This window comes from Lissotriton vulgaris, chromosome 7 (assembly GCF_964263255.1).
Source record: "Lissotriton vulgaris chromosome 7, aLisVul1.2, whole genome shotgun sequence".
Taxonomy (NCBI): domain Eukaryota; kingdom Metazoa; phylum Chordata; class Amphibia; order Caudata; family Salamandridae; genus Lissotriton; species Lissotriton vulgaris.
Window position 1 is genome coordinate 1,188,768,943 of NC_141695.1, and position 23,104 is coordinate 1,188,792,046.

Here is a 23,104-nt window from a genome sequence, read left to right on the forward strand (position 1 = left end):
CGTTCCTTCATATCATGCTGGAAGCGTCCTTCTGGACTCGTGTGCATGGTGTTATGTCTGAGGTAACGGGTGTCTCTTCTGCCTGAGGCCCGAAGATGTCTCTTAAATGTATGGGAGCCCAACGACTATAATGTGGCCCAAACGCAGTGGGCCACCTTGGGTAACATGATTGCCAAGCGTGACATTGCGCAATTGTGGGGGTCGGCTAGGCCACCGAGTCTGTCGGCCTGGTCCAGGAACATGGACTGGTGCATGTTCCGTGAAAAAACAGTGTACATTGCTCGGGCAGACCCAAGAAATGGGGGAAGATATGGAGTCTGTGGAATCAATACCGTGGTGAGATTTGTACCCCTCCTTTTGAGCCCCCACCGGAACTGTTACAGTCCCCTTAGCATGGCGTTCCTTCTTGTCCAGATTTTGTCTATGTGCTGCTGGCTACCTCTTGTTCCCTCTTTCTCCCCCTCCCGGATATGCTTTGTGTTACCTATGTATAGCCGTAGATGTGGTACCCTCGCTCCAGAAGGTTTACTCATGGTTGTTCCTTTTTTGTTTAGCCCTTGCAGAAGTTTTCTCATACTTGTTGGTGGGGGGGGTGTTTTTAAAAGATAAAATCAAAACCTTATTCCTCCTGTACACTGAAGCATGGCATAGCATGATTGGCTAAACGCCGCCGGGCCCTAGGGTTGTCGGCTGAAGGGCTGTGTATTCTTTCATCCTGATATGATTTTGGAATCGTTGCCAGCCGACCCAAAGTGGCTGTATGACTGCTATTGTATTTTCATGTTTTTCAATAAAGGTTTTTATAAAATAAAAATTAAAAAAAAACTTCAATCGTAGCTATGGTGACATGTCCCATAGACCACTGCTGAAGGCCTTCAATGCAATGATCCCCCCACCAATGCAGTACAGTGCTTAGGAGGGAAAAGTACTTGGAACAGCGAGGAAGGGAAATGTTTAAAAGCACTCCTGTCATTACCTAGCTCATTAATGTTACAGTCAATTAGATTAGAGCTAGATGTGACATTGTGGGATGTCCAGGTACAAGTGGGTTTGCTAAGATTCTGGAAACGATTAGGAACAGGAGAAGAGATGAAAATGTCACAATGGTGTATGGAGGAGATTCAGCAGAGTGAACTTAGGTGGGCAAAAGAAATAAGAAAGAAACTGTATTCCATTTGTGATAAGTTAAAAGTGGAAATGGACCCCCCAGTCCCTGCTTATTGCTGAATCAAAAAGTGAGCTTAAAATCCTAGGGAAGGAACTGTGCTAGACTGAATGATATGGAATATCTATTAAAAAACAGAGTCTGTGCAACCCATGATAAATAGCTGGAGGAAATAAAATTGGTATCCCTACTTACACACCCTACCAAATCAGGGGCTTAGAATGGAACTTTTAGGGGTGGGAATTGGGATCAATCCAGCTCGGTCAAACGACAAAATAAAAAAGGAATTGATGGGTCCAAATGGTAAATGCACATGCAGGATCGGTATGAAATGTAATTATTTGCATGTATTAATGGATTGTCATAAATTAGTAATCCAGCGAAAACTGTTTTTACGACCTATTTTCATGAAATACAGTACTAGGTCCCGTCTGCAAGCAATCGAGCTCCTTCCGGATATGCATCACCTTGATATTGTCATAGCTGTGGCAAAGTTTATCCAAGCTGTTAAAGGGTTCTTCATGGAATAGGGAATGGAGAGTTAGATTGAGCAATGAGGAACAGAGATTTAAGTTTTATCCCTTTCAACGTTTTAAAACAGGTTTTAGTGCAGTTTATTTTCTTATGGGAATTTTTGAATGTCTTTTAGCTGTTGTAAGAAATTGTCTTAATTTAACTATGGTAGAGGCTATGAAAATTCATAGTTTTTATGGAATGAGATACTGCTTTTGTAACTATTTTAACCACATCGCTGCTGCACATTTTCCCCTCCAGTGCTGAAGAATTCAGATTTACATCACTTCATGACGAGCTGAGCTCGTCATCAGCACAGCTCCACTGTGCCTCATGACGAGCTGAGCTCGTCATGAGCATGGAAAGGGTTAACACCTTGGCTGCTAGGGGGTTTTCCCCTCCTGCGCTGGATATGCATGATCCCCATTGTTCATGACAAGGTCAACTCGTCAAATGCACAGCGAAGGTAACACCCATGACGAGCTGACCTTGTCATGAGCATGGAAGGGGTTAAGAATTTAAAAAATGTGTATTCTTTGTGGTTTAAAGATCAATGGTCTAAATAAACTTTATTCTGACTTGACTGTAGAGGTTAGCACCATCAAGATTCACACATGCAGAGTGTTACCCGAGGAGCCGGGATTCATAGTGCACCATTTGGGAAATCAAGGATATATTAGTATTTTGAAAACCACTGGTGATATATTCAACAATAAGTAATATGTAGCACATTGTGAACCATTAATGCTTACTTTACACCTATAGGCGAGCTACTCATGATGGCTCTTGGTATGACTCCCAACCTGTGGAAGCATGACACATTTTGGTCACTAATAACGATTTTTAATAGGTTTTCTTCCTGGCTAATGCTTCTACAAATAACAGACTCACGGTATACATCTATATGTACCATGCAACCTTCATCGCCTCTGCTGAAAGGTTCTCATGAATTTAAGCCTGATGAAAGAGGAGGGTGAGCAGCATCAGAACAGTTAGTGGAAAAGCGTGGCTCAGTGGTTAGAGCGGCAGACCCGGAAGCTGAGATCGACTGTGGACCAGGGTTCAATTCCCCGCCTCGGCGGGTCTCGGGCTCAAAATTCCACGGACTCGACAATTCTCGCTCTGGTGCCTACTCAACTCACGGGGTCACACTCTGCGACTCTGGGCAATAGCTTGCTTAATCTCCACTACGGCCCCTCGCGGCGGGATGCCTGGCTTTCACCTTGTGGACACCCTGCCGTGGTTTCTCACAGGGGAATACCAGGACGGGTTCCCTAAGCAAGCGCCGGGACGCTTACGGGCAGCTGTGCGCTTTACAAGTCCAGCACATTTACACATTTACCCATTGGTCAAAAGCACAGAATCTATCTTTCAGGGTTTTGGAAGCAGCAGGTATGTATATGGTGAGTTACTAGCACCCATTTGCTGCCCGAAGAATGAGCTGAAAATCTTGGGCTGCAGACTACTGAAACAATCTTAGGCTAGAAATCATTCACGCTGCAGAGAACTCAAAAAACCAAAAGCTCAATGGGGCCCCTGTATGGTGACATTTGAACAAAGTCCAACAAAGAGGGAGATTCCTGCTCTTTTTGCCAAGTGTTTGTGAGCCTACATATGTGAGTGAGAATGTTGGATGTGGAACTTAAAATAAAGGTTACCATGTTGAAGTGTCTTGGATCTACGCAGTATCAGGTCAGACTGGAGTGCAGTTTGATTTTATGCCATGTTCATATGATAAAGGAATCTACTGGTTCATGTTTGGGCAGAATCTTCAGTGTGCTTTCGATTACCCAGATTGTTGGAACCTACAGGTGCGGGAAACATTTCACTTTTAACTTTGTATCTCCACGGTAGGTTGGTGTTGTTTCCGGTGAATAGTCATAATTGGCTAAATTCTGCACCATTATCGGGCTTTTAGGGCGAGATTGCTCACCTCGAGATAAGCTTTTCATTAGGAATTAGAAACACTGATCATTGTATACCACTGACCATGTGACTGTTTGGGTACACTCTCTTTTGAACTCAAGTCCCCCTTCGAGAGCATGCAATTTCTGGACAACACTGAGTGACAGCTCCGGAAATGGGATGCACTTAGAACTTTCAGACAAATGCCTGAAGCTAATGCATGCAGATATCCGTTGCATTCTCAGTCCTTCAGAACCTCTTCAATAGGACTGGCCTTCACACTCTATCCTCCATTCACCTCTGTTAGACCTGCCACCATTGGCGTGGGTCTCCCTTCCATTTTTTCTGTTGCCTCTTGTATTTTTGCTGGTGTTAGATGCTTTGGGCACTGTGCCACTGCTGTCCAGTGCCACAGTGCAAGTGCTCCTTGTTGTAATTTGATGTATTAATCAGTAGTTCCATGTTTGGCTATTTGGTTTACTTGTCAGACCCTAGTACAGTGAACTGAGTGTGCCCAGGGCTTGTAAATCCAAATGCTGCTGGTGGGCTAGCAGCACTGGTTGTACCACCCACAGAAGCAGCCTTGTAAAATGTGTCTAAGGTCTGCCATTGCAGAGCCTGTGTGCAGTCTGGTACTGTCACGCTGACTGGGCAAGTGCACCCACTTGCCAGTCTCTAAACCTTCACTTTTCTTTATATCAGACACCCCTATGGTAGGCCCAAGGGCAGGGTGCATTGTAAGTATAAGGTAGGACAAGCCCTGATGTGTGTGGCATGTCCTAATAGTGAATTACAGCCATTTTCGTTTTTCACTATTGCAAGGCTACCTGTTTTCCAAAGGCCAAAATGGGCTGTTAGAATTATTACATTTTATAATCCTAACTGATTCAGAGAACATGGGAGAAATTAGAGTTTAGTATGCCTGGACTCAGAACGATAAAATGCATCTTTTAGTAAAGTTGGTTTTAAAATTCTGTGTTTGAAAATACCACTTTAGAAAGTAGGTATTTTCTTGCCTAAACCTTACAAGCCTGCCTCTGTTAGGTTGTGTATTCCTTGTCTGGAGTTTGTGAGTGACAGGGCTGGGGATTCAAAGAGACAGGATGGGTCAGCCCAGTGGTGAATAGAGAGATCTGCATCTAGATGGGAGGGAGGAGTTGCACCTGCACATTGAATAGGGCTTTGCCTCCCTTCCACAATGCTGGCTCCACCTCCTGTGGGGCATCTGATGTTTCTGCCTTGCACTGTGAAATGAAAGGAGAAGTCTGGTAACAGAGTGCTTCAGAACTGGTTTGGACTGGGCAAAGGCTCCTCTCCCCTCAGAGAACAAAATATTTTGGGGTATAAATATTGGGACCCAGATCCCATGAAATTAGATCACTTTTGGACAAACCAGAAGAAACCTCTGCCGAGGAGAGGAACGTGAAAAAAACTGAGGAGAGACTATTCCTAAGCTGAAGTGCTGCTTACGGGATTGGCCTGCAGTGGTTGCCTTACTGCCAAAGAGAGGAGAAAGGAACTTTGTGTACTTTGCTTTCAACTTGTGAAGGATCTCCGAGGGCTTGGAAAAGAGCTTGCCTCCTGCTGAAGTCTCATGGACAACAGACTTCAACCCCCAGTTCACCAGAGTTCTTTGGAAGTGCCTGCTGCTGTTTTGAGCCTTCTGAGGGACTGCGTGTCGCTAGGACCTGGAAGCGCGACTCAACGAAGAGGAAGTTTGTCGCCCTCGCTGCCGTCGCACTTCTGAACAAGGGTGTCGCCATTGGAGTTGTCGCACTGCACCGCATCGTCTCACAACAAAGAGGAAGCGTGTCGCTGCTGCTGCCGTCGCAATTCTGAACAAGGGTGTCACCGTTGGAGTTGTCGACTGCACCGCATTGAGCCAAGCGTCTCACAACAAAGAGGAAGCATGTCGCCGTCGCTGCTGCCTGCCGTCGCACTTCTGAATAAGGATGTTGGCGCTGGAGTTGTCGCACTGCACTGCATCGTGAGAAGAGTCTCGCAACGAGGAAGAAGCTTGTCGCTGTTGCTGCCGTTGCACTTCTGAACAAGGGTGTCGCCGCTGGAACTGTCGCATTGCACCGCATCGAGGAAAGCGCCTTGCATCCCCCGAGAATCGCGCCGCCGTCGGAGCTGCTGCCGTCGCATTTCTGAACAAGGATGTCGCCTCTGTAGTTGTCGCATTGTGCGAAGCTTCACGCAAACGTGTGAGAAGAGTGTCGCAGCTGAAGCTGTTGTCATCGCACTTCTAAACAAGGGTGTCGCCGCTGCAGCCCACGCATCGAACCGAGAACTTCTCGCATCCCCGGAGAAGCGTGCTGCATATGGAAGATCTTCACGTCGTTATTTCTTTGCACCGGAATTTTGCTGCATTTCCCTTGCGGAGACATTGCTTGTCGTGGAAGCACAACGCATCGTAAGGTACATTGACGCTAAGTCTTGCATCTTAAGACCTGAACTGAACTAAGCTAAAACTACCATCTTAAAGTAACAGTATTGTGTATTTTTGTCGTTTATGGTCTTGTGGTAAATCTATATAAACTATACTTATTTTTGATATAAAAACCTTGTGTGGTGTCCATCTGTAATGTTGTCACTGGGTTACTGTATGTGGTCACAAATGCTTTACACACTGCCTCTGAGATAAGCCTGTCTGCTTGTGCCAAGCTACCAAGGGGGTGAGCAGGGGTTATTTAGGAGTGTAATCTCCTCATCCTGACTAGTGGCATGGGTCTCTATTTGTCACAAGTACCTACCTGTGCCAACTACAGACCCCCAAAACTAACAACCTCCATCCCTCAGAAGATACCTACACTAAGTTCTCCTCTCAGTATCCACATACACCTCTTGTGGATACTTGCGTTCCCCTCCATGCCAAGGAAATCAAAATAAAGCCAAGGGCACCCAGTATTAGGAAAATCTTAATGCCCCCCAAACACACTATTAGGAAACTTGGCAACGCATGGAACTCTTGAAAGCCCTCTGTTGACTTACAAGCCCTTTAAGAAAGCTTGCTCATCCAACAAAAACTCATCTTCAAAAAGAAATCCGAGTTTTACACCAAAACAATATCTGAAGCAAATAACAAAAGCACATTATTCGATGGGGCCTAAAGAAAATCCTTAGCGGTCACAAACAGACTATTACACATCCCCTCCTCTCCCAATTACAGATGGAGCCACCACGTTCCCGTCCCTTAACCAATGCTATTTAATCTCTAAATGTGACTCCCTGGGGTTCTAGAACCAGACCATGACATTGTAGTGTGTCAGTACTCGGTTGATACTCAACGGAATCTTATTGTCTGATCAGCATTTGTCATCCATTGCCTGAGGTTCTGCCTTGATAAAACACACTCCCAGAGGTCAGAAATCTAACTGAAGCTGAACCCTCTTACAGCAGAATCTTTTACAAATGGAGACACTTTTAGGATTAACTCTGAGCAACTTGTACACTCCATTGCCACTCTTACCTATTTAACCAAGTCCTTTGGATTTTAAATGAATCAAATATTTGCTTTCGGCATGCATATGAGCTGATTCTTGCCAACTATGTTCAACTTTAACATGTAGCATATATATATTTTTTTTTCTTTAAAGCACTGGCGAAGCCAAAGGTCTGGTGTTAGCCACCAGCTTTTTGGCTTTGTCAATGCTTGTTTTTTGTGTCCTTTTTTTTTTATATTTATTTTATTGTTCGGGAATTTGCTGTGCCTTCATCAATTAAAAAAATATGTAAATGCAAAAATATACTTTTTGTTCTCTAGAAGCACATATTGCCATAGGTAACCCTGACAAAACTATTTTGTGTATACGTGCTCCTCATGAAACAGCAGAATGCCGTTATTCACAGTGAAGTCAGCCAGTGGTTGAAGATCAATGTTCCACTCACCTAAGCTATAGTGGGCAGAAGAAAAATGTCAATAACAATACGATACCAAAGGATGAAGAAGATTAGCTGAAAGCCCTCATAAGTATATTATACATATAATTTTTGTCAAATCAAAAGGTCTTGGCTAGCGACAGACCAATAAGCACTTTATAGAGGAAAGTTGGCAGATACGTTTTGAGGTTTGCAACTAACCTACCAACTATTCATCCTAATAACTGCATCAACAACTCAACTCAACTCAACTCCCACCGAGGTGAAAGCTTTACTTCCTCAATGTTTTCCAGTGTTCTGTCAATCCTCCAATTTGCTGAAATTAGCATGGGCTATTATTGAATATTATATATGTTGAATAGCTCATGAGTGACCTTCTTGTATGTATAATGCAAGATCCAGATCTTCAGTTCATCTCAGTAACATCTCTTTCAAACTTACAATCAATGGTAGCTGTGACATCTGTAAAATAAATAATGTCCTTCAGAGAATAACAGCAACCTGGGAGGTAAAGGTAAACATTGTAATGAAGAGACAACACCCAGGCTCTTCAAGAAATCTAGTTCTGCTTCAATCCGAATGCAAGTGGTGCTCTGCCTCCACTAAGAAGTAACTTAGTGTCCTGCATGTACAACAAGGTAAATACCTATCTTGCCTGTAATAAAAAGTAACTTTCTGTCCAAAACCTTGGAGTCCCCAGAAGATCACTAGCTCCCGCAGACACCAGCTGCCTCACCTGGAAACAGTGGCTCCTCAGGATTGGCAGCGGACGGTGTTAAGACACATCCATCCTCCAGGAAGTGATGCACCAGAATGGTAAGGCGCGCTTGGTTCAATGTATCCATGACAATGCCCCGGACTGCTCGGTAATTGGCGTAGAGATGAAGGCCAGTGAAGAAGAAGAAGAGGACGTAAACAAGACTGAAGGGGCGAGAGAAAAGAGGATAATGAATAAACAGCTAATCAAGCCAAAGCCAAGCATACATCAACAAACAACCAATGCCAACACAGATCAGTCCCACAATCAGTGGCTCACCATCCCCCACAGAAACCGGCACACATTATTCCCTTCACTCACAAGAGATTATCTGTGACCAAAGGGATCAGGAGGAGGCTCACAAGCAGACCGGCGAGATTGACAAGGGTCTCCTACAAAGACAAGTAATAGAGAGTGTGAGAACGGAGAAAGCACAAGACAGTACAAGATGAAGGCAGAAAGATAAGACGACACAGAAGAACAAGCATTGGCAATGCAATAGGTCTCGCATTAGGAAAGTTTGAGCTATTGGTATTGTAAATGACAAATTTTTTATTTGTGTTGGTTTTGAAAATAGCAAAATTAATAGCTTTGTCATTTACAATGCCATTACTTTTAACTTTTGCAAATGTGACACCTATAGCATTTGTAATGCAATATGTGTTGTATTTACGTGACTTAGATGTATTGATATTACAAATAACAATTGCTTTTAATTTTTTTTAAATAATTAATACTTAAATAAAAGTTATTGTAATTTATAATGGAAATAGCTTAAACTTTTGTAAATAACTTTTGTGAAGATTATGTTCAGTGTATTTTATTGTGACGAAAATCCAAGAAGTGAAATATCAACATCTTTTTGTGACATTTGTAATAAAGCTTGAAACATTGAGAGAACATATTTGAACCAGTTGTTGTTGAATGGTTGCACAGATTGATGCTGTGGTGGCGCTGAGTGATGTTGTGGTGGGGACGAATGATGCTGTGGTGTTCAGGGATGCTGTGGTAGCGCATAGTGATGTTGTAATGCCCCAGAGTGATGCTGTAGTGGTGCTGAGTGATGCTGTGGTGATGTAATAGATAGAATGTTATTATGTGGTGTGTAACTATGTGGCCCTGAGTGGTATTTGGAGTATATGTTCCTGTTAGACCTGGCACCTTGGCGTGAGTCTCCCTTCCACTTTTTGCTGATGTGCCTCAGATGTTTTGCTGGTATTCGCTGCTCACGGCACTACGCCACGGCCAATCCGTGCTGCAGTGCAAGTGCTCCCAATGTAAAGTGTATATGTGTAATTGATTTCCATGATTGGCTTATTGGATTTACTGTCATTCCCCAATAAAGTGCACCAGGGATGTCAGGGAGTGTAAATACCGATAAGGCTCGTGGGCCTGCAGCGCGGGTTGCGCCACCCACAGAAGCTGCCTTGTAAAATGTGTCTAAGGTCTGCCATTGCAGAACCTGCGTGCAGACTCGTACTGTCATGCTGGCTGGGTAAGTGCACACACTTACCAGCCTCTAACCCTTCCCTTTACTTCATATCAGTCACCCCTTTGGTAGGCCCACGGGCAGGGTGCATTGTAAGCATAAGGTAGGACAAGCCCTGATGTGCGTGTCACTTGAACTCGATCCAGAGTTCACATTGGATCCAGGGTCCGCAACGTTTGTTTTCCCTGTCATCCATCATTTATTAACGGGTCTCTTCACCAGCGCGAAGCGCACATCGACCCACAGCGCACCTTGCTGACAAAGAACACTTAAGAACGTTTTGCCTATTTAAATCTGGTGGTCCCATTTGCTAAATGTTATATAGTCTTGTGATAAATCTGCAACTGAGTATTTTTATATAAAGTCTACGTATTTTTGATACAACCTTACGACTGGTGTCCATTTGTGGTGGGTCATTATATTTACAGTGTGTGATCATAAATGCTTAACTAACTATCGCCCTCTGCTCGCGCCACACTACCTAGAGGGTGAGCAAGGGTTATTTCTAAGGAGTAGTTCTCTTACCCTGACTAGAGGAGGGGTCCCTGTTTGTCACAAGTGCATACCTGTGCCAACCAGAGGCCCCCGAATCTAACAGTTCCATTGAATGCCGTGTAATTATGTGGCGTGCAATTATGTGGCACTGAGTGGTGTTTGGAGTGTATGTTGCGTTGAGCGCAGTGTAAATATGTAGCATATACTTATGTGGCACTGAGTGGTATTTGGAGTGTATGTTGCATTGAGTGCAGTGTAATTACGTAGCATATAATTATATGGCACTGAGTGGTGTTTGGAGTGTATGTTGCATTGAGTGCAGTGTAATTATGTGGCGTGTAATGATGTGGCACTGAGTGGTATTTGGAGTGTATGTTGCGTTGAGAGCAGTGTAATTACGTAGCATATAATTATATGGCACTGAGTGGTATTGTGTGGAGTGTATGTTGTATTCAGTAGAGTGTAATTGTGTGGCGTGTAATTATGTGGCACTGAGTGGTATTGTTTGGAGTGTATGCTGCATTGAGTGCATTGTAATTATGTAGCATATATTTATGTAACACAGAGGTAATGTGTGGAGTGTGTTGCATTCAGTAGAGTAATTATGTGGCATGTAATTATGTGGCACTGAGTGGTATTTGGAGGGTATGTTGCATGGAGTGCAGTGTAATTATGTGGCGTGTAATTATGTGGCCCTGAGTGGTATTTGGAGTGTAGGTTGCATTGAGTGTAGTGTAAATATGCTGCATAACCGGCATGGAGCTCAGCTATGGTGGCAGCAGAGTCGCCAAGTTGTTCAGTGGTATTGGTGTTAAATGCTACATCGTCCACATCCGACAGAGATTATGGTCTTCTCATCACCTTGGCACATTCGAATCGGAGCTTCCACTGCTTGGGATCCCCTTTCCCCATGATGGCAAGCATGTGCAGGAGTATATGTGCTCAAAGAGAAGTGTATGGTACAAAGGACTTATTCTAGGAGAGAGTAGGGGAAGGCCAGAGTGGAGGGCAGCCGACACGTGCGGTCTTAAGTTACAGTCTGTGACAGCCGCTGAGCTCGGAGCATTATCAGATTAGTAAGGCCTGGCAGGCAGGTCCAAATGCAGGGGGTGTATGGGTGTGACAGAGGCTGTAGTCCGGGATAAGAAATGCACATTAAGGTATTAGTCGCCTCTTAGGATATGAAGGGGGGCATACGCCTTCTGAGCAAAGCCCAAATTGGTAAGCTGGAGTGGGCCCCGGACAGACAGACAAGGGGGCAGTATGGGCCTCCAGTACGGCGGTCGCACCAGTTAGCGGTTCCCGGGCAAGTGCCAGTCGAGCAATCACCCTCCACAGGCCAGCGGGATCGAGGCAGTACTAGTTGATCCTGGGCAAGCATATAAGTACAATTAAAGGACGCGCCCCAGGGGATGTGCGGGAAAGAGTCTCAGCCATCATGGAAGCCCCATCGCCCGATCCTCGGTCACCTATCTATCAAGGCAGAGGAGGCCCGCGGCACTGTGACGCCCTGAGAGCCGTTCGTACAGGAGAAGGGCACAGCGCGTAACTGTACGTGGTGACCGTGCCCGTTCACATATACAGTCCCACCTGCAGCCTGCGCGTTCCCATTTCCTGTCTCCCTTGCAAGCCTTCGACAGCATAGTCAATGGCTATAGGTCTCGCTGGAGACAGCGCTTCGCGCTGTATCGCCAGGTGCGAGACCTAAAAATGGCTCACAGTAGAGAAAGAGAAAGTGCAAGATATGGGGAAAAGTGATGGGAAGGACTAAGATCAAGAGAGATAGAGAGATCAAGGAAGAGAGAAGCAGTGAAACAGAGAAAGAGGAGAAATGAACTGCAGCAGTTGAAGGGACGTTCAGAGAGAGAGAGAGTGTAAAAGAAAGAGTGGGAGAGATGAAAAGAGAAACTGCAATAACAAACAATGTGTTTGGAGTAATTAAAAGTATGTTTAGCACAAAGCTAGATGCAAAGTAACTGAGCGCTGTAGAATAAAGGAGAGCACAAGCTCTGGAAATTAAAACAATAGAAATGGGCAAGGAGAAGTTGGAGTTGTCAAAATGTAAAAGGTGGTTGAACATTTATGAAGACAGGAGATCTATGCAACTAGCCAACACTACTTGACCATAGACGGAAGACAAACTACAGGAGGAAGTAGATTAGTAAGCTGTGGGATGATGTCCCTTGCGGAAAGTACTAGAACAATACTAAACAGGAAGAGCCAAAAATGCAACAAAATGTACAGAGGGGATTATTTAATGATGCAACATAGGATGCTATACGGTGAGGTAGTGGACAGGTGTAAGGGAGGAGATGTGGAGGTTTGAAATAGAACCTCATTGCTGAAAACAGATAAAAGACTACATAGGCTCAGTTGAGAGAAAGAAAACATATTACAAAAAAAAAGGTGTGTGGATGCTGATGTATGATGTGTGCATGGACATCGACAACATTCAGGCCCTGGAAAGGAGTACAGAGAATATTGCCCTATGCGCTGGTCGCGTTATGCGAGCTAGGAAGCCATGCACCTCGGAAAGGTGCAAAGAAAGCTTGTATTTGAATTTCTTAAAAATTCATTAAACTGTAATAGCCCTTCATAATGGTGACATCAGAGGGTGTAATCAGAATTTTAATGGTTTTAAAAGCTGCACTAAAGCATTATAATATATGGAAACCTGCCATCTCTGTATAGAAGCCACCCTCTGATTTCCTTATTACAGACAAGTTGAGAAGCTTCTAGTCATCTGTAATAACGATATGACATAGCTACTCAATTGTACTAAGGTATTAAAGATTTCTGTTGTGGAGTCATAATGCATCCTGCTAAACTAGTAGCCAAGGTGAAAAATGAGTCGCAGAGCACAACTGCTGTTTTAGTTAACAAAGAAAAAAATAGCTGACTTTTCATAAAATGAAGTGTTCAACAAGATTATTATAACATGTTTATGTTCTGCACTATATGTCATTAAAAGAAAGACAGAATCATTCTACTGATTCTGAGTTACTGTGTTTTTAATATGATTTACATTAAAACTGATACCTTTTTTCAACACATTAGTAGCCGTTTTTGGTGTGTTTAATTTCACACTAATGAAAATCTAAGTTTTATTGAAAAAATTTAACTTCTGATTAGGCTCATTAATGCACTACAACCAATGATAGCAATATCTATTTTGTTGTAGAGAGATTCAAAAGGATCACATTAGTATTCAAATATATATTACATCCGTGGATACTCAACAAAAAGAACAATCCTTTCCTTAGACCACCTTCAATATTGATTAATACCATTCCATATAAAAAATGCAATATCCCACAAAGTTCTTATGTCCCTTAAAATTCAGGTCTTCATGCCATGTCCTATGTTTTTTCTTTCCTTACTGAATAGACTAAGTATATATTACTAAATATAATAGAACAAGGGGTGGCACTGCACTCAAGCAAGTAAATTATATACAAGTGGAGCTTACTTATTATCCACAATTACAATATGAAAGGAAAACAATTGTAGGTAAATTAAATTGTTTTTTCTTTTTCCATTGTCAAATTCATGATTGTGGACGCGTTTCGCCAATACAATACATTTTTGTCTACAGCAAAGGTACGCTAGTATAACCTAATCGGAGATATAGAGATTGTATTACTTTTGGGGTTTTGTGTGGTCTCCTTTCTCTGATCATTTGTCATATAAATATTTTTGTTGTGTTCTTAAAAGGTTTGTATGTGAAGCCATGGCAATTAGTTGATGTATTCAAAACTATTTGCTATGTTTTTCTCACATTTTGGGATTAAATTTGCTCGACATGTTCTTGAATACAATATGAGAAATGAAAAAAAGGATGATAGCACACAGGCTTCTTTTCTAATGATATTCGTTTGTTGCGTGCCACGAAGGGATCACCTAGTCGTACTATAGGTGTTCCAAATTTGTATCGGATCAATGTGTATTCTAGACTTAGAATACAGTCCTCTAGGCGCAGTGTTTGGGGGAATCGTCTAGGTGATTAAATCCAGTGTTCTCAATTTTTATATCCACAGTTCTGTTTACTGTTGTCTCAATAAAGTATTCGGAGTTGTCCGCCAAGATAAACCCATTAAACTAAAGTGACTCTCTGTATATCCCGTGTGTCCAATGACGTATTAAATATTGCATCACGAGAGAATCGGTAAGCACAGTGCTTTATTTTTTGTTTCTAGGCTCATCGATACTATTTAATACGACATTGGACACACAGGATATACACAGAGTCACTTTAGTTTAATGGGTTTATCTTGGCAGACAACGCCGAATACTTTCACCCGTTGATAACATGAACTGCACGCCGGTGACAAGATAACAGAGTTTGCTACTGGTACTAAATCTTTATTTGAATGTTTCCAAATGTACTTACAAAGACAGTTAACCTCTAAATGATAGGATTATGTTTTTGATTAATGTAACAACGTGCTAGCTTGAAATGTTTATCTGATGAAATGCACTATGAATGTGGGTCCTCGCTTACAAATCGTATTCTCCTTTATAGATTCCCCTGATGAAGTGCCCACAAGGAACGAAATGCATTGGGATCATGATATATTGTGAATAGTTCCAGAGAAAGGAACTATATAAGTGGAATAATCATTGTATATGTTATTTACAACATTTAGGGAATATCTTCAATGAAATTGCAAGAATAAAAAACTCCATGATTGTACTAAAGTTTGAATGAAACTTTATTGAGACAACAGTGAACAGAACTGTGGATATAAATATTGAGAACACTGGATTTAATCGCCTTGAATACAATATCAAATGTATTAATATTGACTTTATTAACATCTCCATTTTGGAGTTGTCTATGTATACATATATTTGTGTCCATTTCTGCTGTCATGATATGTATCTGTTATAATGTGCTCTGCCCAATGATATTATAAGACTATTTATGTTTTAAACACTTATTTTATCAAATGTGCCCTAGCTCACTGTTTTGTCTGCCTCATATGTATTTATGTCTAGCACATGTCTATCTGTTGTAAATAGTGTTCTGTTTCTTTGTATATATTTTAGTCCTGAAGAAGTCCGCATGAGGACGAAATGCGTCGGCTATCTCGAATTTTAAGAGTTTGTCAATGTAAAAAGAATTTATTTACCTACAATCAAAATGTATCAGTGTTTTCTTCAATTGGGAAGATCTTGACTTATTGCGTTTTCCTTTCATATTGTGATTGTGGATAATAGGTAAGCTCCACTTATATGTAATGTACTTGCTTGAGTGCAGGGCCAACCCTTGTTCAATTTGTCCACGTGGAATGTGTGCCATTTCTTTGGGACATATGAAGGTCATGTCCCATGCCCTTTGCACCAATTTATAAAACAACAAATATTGCCTAGATAGGGTATCTTGACTGGTGCAGGATCCACATCATTGATCCTTCCCTTTTTTTTTAGCTTTTTACTAAATATAATAGTTTATATACATTGTATCAGGCTTGAGTGCAAAGTGAGTAAAACCCTTCACACTTATGATCAAGCTGTATGTTCGCCAATAATTATTATTGTACTAAGAAAGCTATCCATTTCTGAAACCAACTTCATTACTGTTTGGTTAAAGCCTTCCTTTGCTTATTCTAAACCAGCCCCCCAACACCCCACCCCCCACCAAACAGAAAAACACAGTTAGCCAGGAATTGAACCTTGAACTTTCAGCTCAGTATGTGATGCCATCTCATATGTATCATCCTTCCAATAAACTCACATGCTGTGATATGAAATTAATATCAAATATCACAATTAAAGATGATATGAAGTGATGCACAAAGAATACTAAAATAAGCCAATGTAACAAAGAATCATATCAACTATCCTCAACACCATTTGTTTATAAGAAGGTATGTAACGTTTTTGTCGTAATTCAAACCATGTGAACCACAGTGAAGGACCTGAATCTAGAATGCTTCTTTCTCCCTAATGACATTCTCGGTCTCCTCCTCTTCATCTTAATAGAACGTGTGTCATACCCAATACATTGATATTCCTGATCACAATTTCCCAAGGGTCTTGCTTAGCAGTACCTTCATTTTCTTTATTATATATAAACATCTCATTATGTAAACACAATAAGTTGTTCTACAATGTATGAATTATTAGATGTTTAATCTTTCAGAAACATTGCAATTTTCAAATTCAACCACTTTGTAAAAACATGTTTTCAACACTTTAAAAGTCCACATCGCAAATGTACAATAGGCATCGATTTTTGAGCAGCGTTTCTCATTTCACACATATACCTTTTTTTTATTGTTGAAGACCTCATCTGAGATCAACAGTATCAGCATAAACAACAAGTATCATTGTCAAAAGGAGTCCTTAACCCCTTGCATGCTCATGATGAGCTCAGCTCGTCATGAGCTACAGTGCTCCGGTGCTCATGATGAGCTGAGCACGTCATGGCCTTTAGAACGCTCGCACGCTGGGCTAATTCCCCTGCTGTGCTGAGCGTTCTAAAGAAACGGGTGCGGCCGTGACGAGCTCAGCTCGTCATGAGCACTGTAGCTCATGACGAGCTGAGCTTGTCATGAGCATGGGAGTGCTGCGCGCGCCCCCCCTCCGCCCAGCACAGCGGGGGAATGTACCCAGCAGGGAAGGGGTTAAAACAGTAATAAAAACACTTTTAAAAATGTAAACAGGTTATATCAAAAGTTAATTAGATGGTATTGTATTAGGTCAAACAGATCCTTAATTCTCGAGACATTAGAGCTAAAACATATTGGTTTTATAAAATGATGTTGAGCCTCCATCAATCATAGACTTAGACAAATAAATGAAACGTGCTAAATCTTGTACACCTCCATAACAAAGGTCACAGGAGCCTAGTTTGTCAGGTGTTTAGCTCAGTGTTTAGTAAAAGCATTAAGTGGGAGATTTCCAAGTCGTAATATAAGTATGCACCATAAAACTCAATGGTTTAGTGTAAATCGGAGATATTTCTGACTGACTTTATATTCTATTTTGGCTGCGTATATAGCCTGTAATGAGCAGTGTTCCTTATCAAGTCCAAAGACTATTCTCTGTGTTGATTTCTTTTTTAAAGAACTTCAAAAGGGCTGGTGACCATGACTGCAAGAGATTGGAGCATTGAAAGAGCCCCAGAGCTGTCTTAAGATTTCTTTTAAAAGTGAACTGACTTGTGATATCCTTAAATGTTTCCTGGTAGAACAGAGCTCTTAAGGAGCCGTCGGAAGCATGTAGCAGGCTTTATGCCCATCTAATTACATTTGCCAAGGCTCTAGAATAGGAGCTAGCTACTGATAGTTCGAGGCGTAGCACTTCAACAGGCGTGGTTTGGCTCATGGTGGTGATCCTACAAATAAACTTCCCTTCCTGGTGATTTTAAAAATACAACAATACAAAAGGACTGTCAATGGTCTGTACAACTAATGGGGGCAAAGAAAAATGTGACGGACTCTGTGTCTACCTATAAAGTGTGTACAACAAAAAGGAAATAAATCCCATCAGCCCACCCATATGGCAGAGCTTCATCATCTGGGATAGAACCAAAGATGGTCCGGTTAAGGAGCCACACACCTGTTGGAATTATGTGCTTCTCCAAACCCGAGGAACCACCAGTGATGGATCATACCAAAAGTCAAATCAGTTTGGAATGGTGTGGGATGCTAAATTGCAGTGAGAAAAAAGTGTGCAAAAAGAATCAAAAAGTGAGATGTAGGGGGAGGAGCTTCGCGGGCAAGCAAGATGGCCGCGTAAGCTCGGAGCTCCGCAGACCCTCCGACCCTCCGCAAATATCCTGTAAGAAATCCTGATCCACGGTGGTGGATTTCATTTGGCGAGTGGTTGTGGACACGGGACCCGCTTTCCGTTTTCAAATCCGACATTTCTTGGCGAAGTTATGCCGTGTTGAACTTTATGCCAGGGCTGCGCCATTGTCCCGGAGATGGCCGACGATCGCGACGACGCATAGCATGACTGAAATGCTGGGTGAGCTCCTCTCGCTTCTGTTGGCGGAGTGAACGTAGCCGCGGAGTTGCCTACTGTCGACTTGCATTCAGTGAGGCTGCACTCCGCGTCTAACTCCGGGCTCACAGCGACATCGCCCCGACGCCCTTTGTTCTGCCCGGACCAAACATGACTGGCAGAGGTGATCCAGACAGGACGGCGAACCGGGTCAGTAGGAAGACGATCTAGCCTCAGACCAACAAAATCGACCGGTACGCCCAGCAAAGGACCTCGCCCACTGTGGTCGCTCAATCCAAGGACTCCTTACGAGCAGGCTCGCACGAGGAGCCGGAACCCACTCTCCACGACATCTTGGGGGCGATCGCAGGCATCAGGACTGAGATGCATAAACAACACGAGGTCCTGACACACAAGGTGGACACCCTGGCTATCGATCTCAATTTGATCAGGGCCGACCTGGGCAAAACGAATGATCGAGTGAAGTCTCTCGATATTAAAACCTCCAGCCTCACTACCGATGTCTCGGACCTACAAGCGGAGGTCCGTACCTTGCGGTCGGTTAATGACCAGTTTTCGAGGCGGCTGGAGGATTTCGAAGGACGTGCCAGGCGGCAGAATGTTCGCATTATTGGGGTGCAGGAGAGAGCGGAGGAAGCGGCTGTTGACCTCTTTGTCGAGGACTTGGTGAAGACCCATCTCGCTCCAGCGGGCCTTAGTCACTTCTTCTCGGTTGAGCGAGCCCACAGAATACCGGGCGGCCCTCCGAAGACGGGTGTTGCACCGAGACCCATCATCGCCAGATTATTTAACTTCAGAGATCGAGATGCAATCCTCCAGGCTATAGGCGACATGGGCCTCTTAATTTCCAAAATGCTGATGTGAACTTTTACCCGGACTTCACCAGGGCTGTTCAGAGACAGCGTCAAAGTTTTGCGGGGGTAAAGCGGCGCCTCAGAGACATGGGACTGAAATACTCTATGTTGTTCCCCGCTAAACTTCGCATTGAACGCGATGGCCGAGCCATGTTTTTTGATATGCCTGAGTCTGCGAGCGACTGGCTGGACACTTTGCGGAACCGGCGGGAGGAGCAGGTGGAACATTCTGAAGGTGCATCTGGTGGCCCGATCGTCAGGAATAATACTTCTAGCACTACCTTTGTCGGTTGGTGTGCCCGTTGACTATGACCGATTAAGTCAATGCTGTTGCACTTTAGTGGGACTATCCTTCTCTCACATGGAGGGTGGCAGGGGGGACTGCGGAGATTCCTTACTCCTCTAGGGTCTTTCTGTAGCTTAGTTTATGGGGGGACAGGCACACTGCTGGTTGGGGGGGCTTTTTAGTCTGCTGCAGGGGTGCAGGGTGGGGGGTGGTGTTGGGGTTGGTGTTGTGTGCTTTCTTTGTTTCTTTTTTCTTTCTCTTAGGCAATGGTTCGTAGGCTATGCTTTGTTTCATGTATCGGTGGGGCCTCTGAGGGCTGGTGAAGGCTTGGGACACGATGATGGGGGGTAGGACATTGAAAGTTCTTTGTTGGAATGTCAATGGCTTGGGTGTTCGTATTAAGAGAGGGGTGGTAATGCAACTGTTTAAGGAGACATATGCCTGATATTGTTCTTTTGCAGGAGACACACTTGGTGGGGAATACGTGCCGTGCTCTCAACAGAAAGGGTTACAAGATGGTGGCTCATTCGGGGTTCTCTTCGGGGTCCCGGGGGGCGGGAGTTATGGTGCGCACGTCCCTTCCTTTTGAGATTGATTCCCCTATTGTGGACGAGAGGGGGCGGTACGCTGCCGTCGCAGGACGGTGGGAAGGGCATGTCTTGACTCTGGTTTTGGTTTATGTTCCTCCGGGTTTGCAAAATAACACCTTTCAGGACCTTGGAAGCGCCATTTTGAATCTGCCAGCTGGGTTGCTTGTTGTGGGGGGTGATTTTAATTCTGTTTGTTCTGGCTCCTTGGACAGACATCCGCCTCGAGACCTCCGTAGCTCGCAACTGTGGTTGCCCACTTTCCTAGATACTATGGGGTTGGTCGACTGCTAGAGACTTCCCCATCCCACCCAGACCCAATACTCCTTTCATTCTGGCGCGCATGGTAGCCTCTCAAGGATAGAATGCGTTCTCGCCTTGGCCGCTCACGCAACGGCGATTTCTGAGGCCCGATATTTGGCGAGGGGTATATCAGACCACTCCCCGTTGTGGGTCTCATTTGATTTCAATATTGTTGTAACGAAGCGACCAGTGGTGGTCAATCCGTGGTACTTCCGTAACCCAAAGACGCGTGGTCTTTTGGCCAAGGCTATTGAACGTTACTTTACCGAGAATGTGGGATCGGTTGCATCGGTTGCCATCTTATGGGAGGCGTTTAAAACGGTGTTGCGGAGTGAGGCATTTGCCCTCATAGCTGAAGCTCGTAGGAACAGGGACGCCGACATGGTGCACATTGAGGCGGAGATAATGGAGTTAGACTCCCGATTGGAGGAGGGCCCTGAGCCCGGGCTGCTCCGTAGCCTCTCCCTTAAGCAATCGGAGTATCGAGACCTGGCCACCGACGCTGCTCTTGTTATGGGCAGGGAACAACAGGGTCGGATTTACGACGTTGGTGACAAGGCGGGCAAGCTACTAGCTTGGCTCGATAAGAAAGAGGGCCAACCGCGTCGTCCCGGAGATAATGGGTGACGACGGTTTGTCGGTTACTGACCCGAGCGCAATCGCTGAGTCCTTCTCGGACTACTTTCGGGGCGTTTACTCTTCGGTTTCGGACCGATCTGAGGCCGACTCGGGCGCTCTCCTATCGGACATCGACCTCCCATGCTTGTCGGAAGCGGATCGCGACGATCTAGACAGGGACATAACCGCAGACGAGGTTGCACTTGCAATTCGCTCCCTGAGATCTGGCAAGGCGCCTGGCCCTAACGGTATTCCGGTGGAGCTTTATAAAATCAAGCCGGATGTGGTTTCCCCACACTTGCGGAACATGTTCCTGGAGGCGCGGGAGACTGGCTTACTTCCCCATGACCAGAGCTTGGCCACCATTGTGGTTATCCATAAGGAAGGGAAGCCAAGAGATTTTTGCCGATCATATCGCCCCATTTCTCTGTTGAACGCGGAGCCTAAGATTCTAGCCAAAATGCTCGCCAACCGTTTGATTGGCGTCATCGGTGACTTAGTGCACCCGGACCAGTCGGGCTTTATTCCACACCACAACACTGCTCTTAACCTACGTAGACTTCACGGTGTCCTGGCCAGGGCCCATAAGCTTGAGGAGCCGGCGGTCCTGGCATTGTTGGATGCCACGATGGCTTTCAACTCCCTTGAGTGGAATTACCTGTGGGCAGTGTTGGCGAAGCTCGGCTTTGGCCCGGAATTTGTAGGGTGGGTCAAACTCCTATATGCTGATCCGTTGGCTAATGTAGCGGTCAACGGTCGCGTATCAGCATCCTTTCTCCTTCAGAGGGGCACCAGGCAGGGCTGCCCCCTGTCACCCCTCCTGTTCGCTCTTGCACTAGAGCCGTTGGCGGCCTGGTTACACAGCCACCCCGACCTGCATGGCATTCGGTGGTCTCCGGACTTCGAGGACCGAGTATCACTGTATGCAGATGATATTCTTCTCTACCTCACTTCCCCCTGCAAGTCCCTTATTGTGGCCTGTGACGTCCTGCGACTTTTTGGTCAGTACTCCGGTTTAGTTATCAACTGGTCTAAGTCACATTTGTACGTCCTGAAAGGGGGAACGCCTCGCCTCCCGAGAGGCTGCGGCATACAGGTGGCGAGCCAGGGCTTTAAATATCTAGGGATCTACATTTCCACTAACCCCAAAGCGCGCTATGAGTATAACTTGCTTCCCCCTCTTCTCCGCCTTCGGCGAGATGTGGAGGGGTGGCGTAAACTCCCGCTTTCTCCGCTTGGGCGCGCGGCGTTGTTTAAAATGATGTCCTTGCCCAGGTTTCTTTACGCCCTCCAAAACACTCAGGATCCGGTCCCAGCGCGCTACTTCGGTGAGATCGAGAGCCTACAACGCGCTCCGCTTTGGGATGGTCGCCCTCGCATCGCTATCACGAAGCTCACGCTACCGTGGTACGATGGGGGGATAGCTTTGCCTGACGTGCGTAGGTACTATTGGGCCTCCCAGCTGGCGGCCATTAATCATGGTTTATATGGTCCAGTGGACAATCCGGGATATGCCATGGATCGGTGGTTGCTGGGTGGGGGGAAGTACCATAGGGCACCCTACTCAAGGTCGCTCGACAAGCAGATGTCTGGTCCAACGAAAACCGCCGTTCATATTTGGAGGGCGGTTACAAAGGCACAGGGATGGAAAGATAGGCTAACGAAGATGACCCCACTTTACGACTCGGACATATTGGGTAGACTGTGGCACACCAAGGGCTTTGATAAGTGGGATCTGATTGGCATCTCCAGGGTGGAGGACATGTTGCGTGGCGAGGTAAAATCTTTTTCCCAGTTACAGTCAGAGTATCAGCTGGGTGGAACGGAATTTTTCCGGTACGCTCAGCTGAAGCATGCACTACTTTCTGCCATGCCGGAGGATGGGGCGGTTCCTGAAAGTTCTCCCTTAGAAGATAGGGTGCTAGATGGCCATATGCCAGACAGTGCCATTTCCTTGGTATATAAGAAGCTCATCAACGTCCGTACAGACCTCCTCCTAGGAGTGAGGGACCAGTGGCTGCGAGACGGGATAGAGATTGACGACGAAGATTGGCAGAGTGCGGTATCTTCTCCAAAGGAGGTCGCTATTTCTTCCCGTCTTCGACTAGTGCAGCTTAAAATTTTGCACAGAGTCTATGTCACTGGCCCCAGACTCGTGCGTATGGGACACTCTGTTGATGGCTTCTGTAGGCGCGGCTGTGGTGCCCTCACCACATTTATGCACATTATTTGGGAGTGTCCTGCAATAGCTTCCTACTGGCGGCGTGTACACTCGA

General features: G+C 44.8%; 1 protein-coding gene across 3 annotated transcripts in view; it reads right to left on the reverse strand.

The window, feature by feature from the left end:
* Positions 1-23,104, reverse strand: part of RUSF1 (RUS family member 1) — a 222,548-nt gene that overhangs the window by 53,508 nt on the left and 145,936 nt on the right. For all 3 annotated transcript variants that reach the window (XM_086931664.1, XM_086931665.1, XM_086931666.1), the window contains exons 9-10: positions 8,544-8,614; positions 8,202-8,386 (exon numbers count right to left, since the gene is read on the reverse strand). In XM_086931664.1, coding sequence (XP_086787790.1) covers positions 8,202-8,386; positions 8,544-8,614 — 256 coding nt within the window. The remainder of the gene's footprint in view (positions 1-8,201; positions 8,387-8,543; positions 8,615-23,104) is intronic.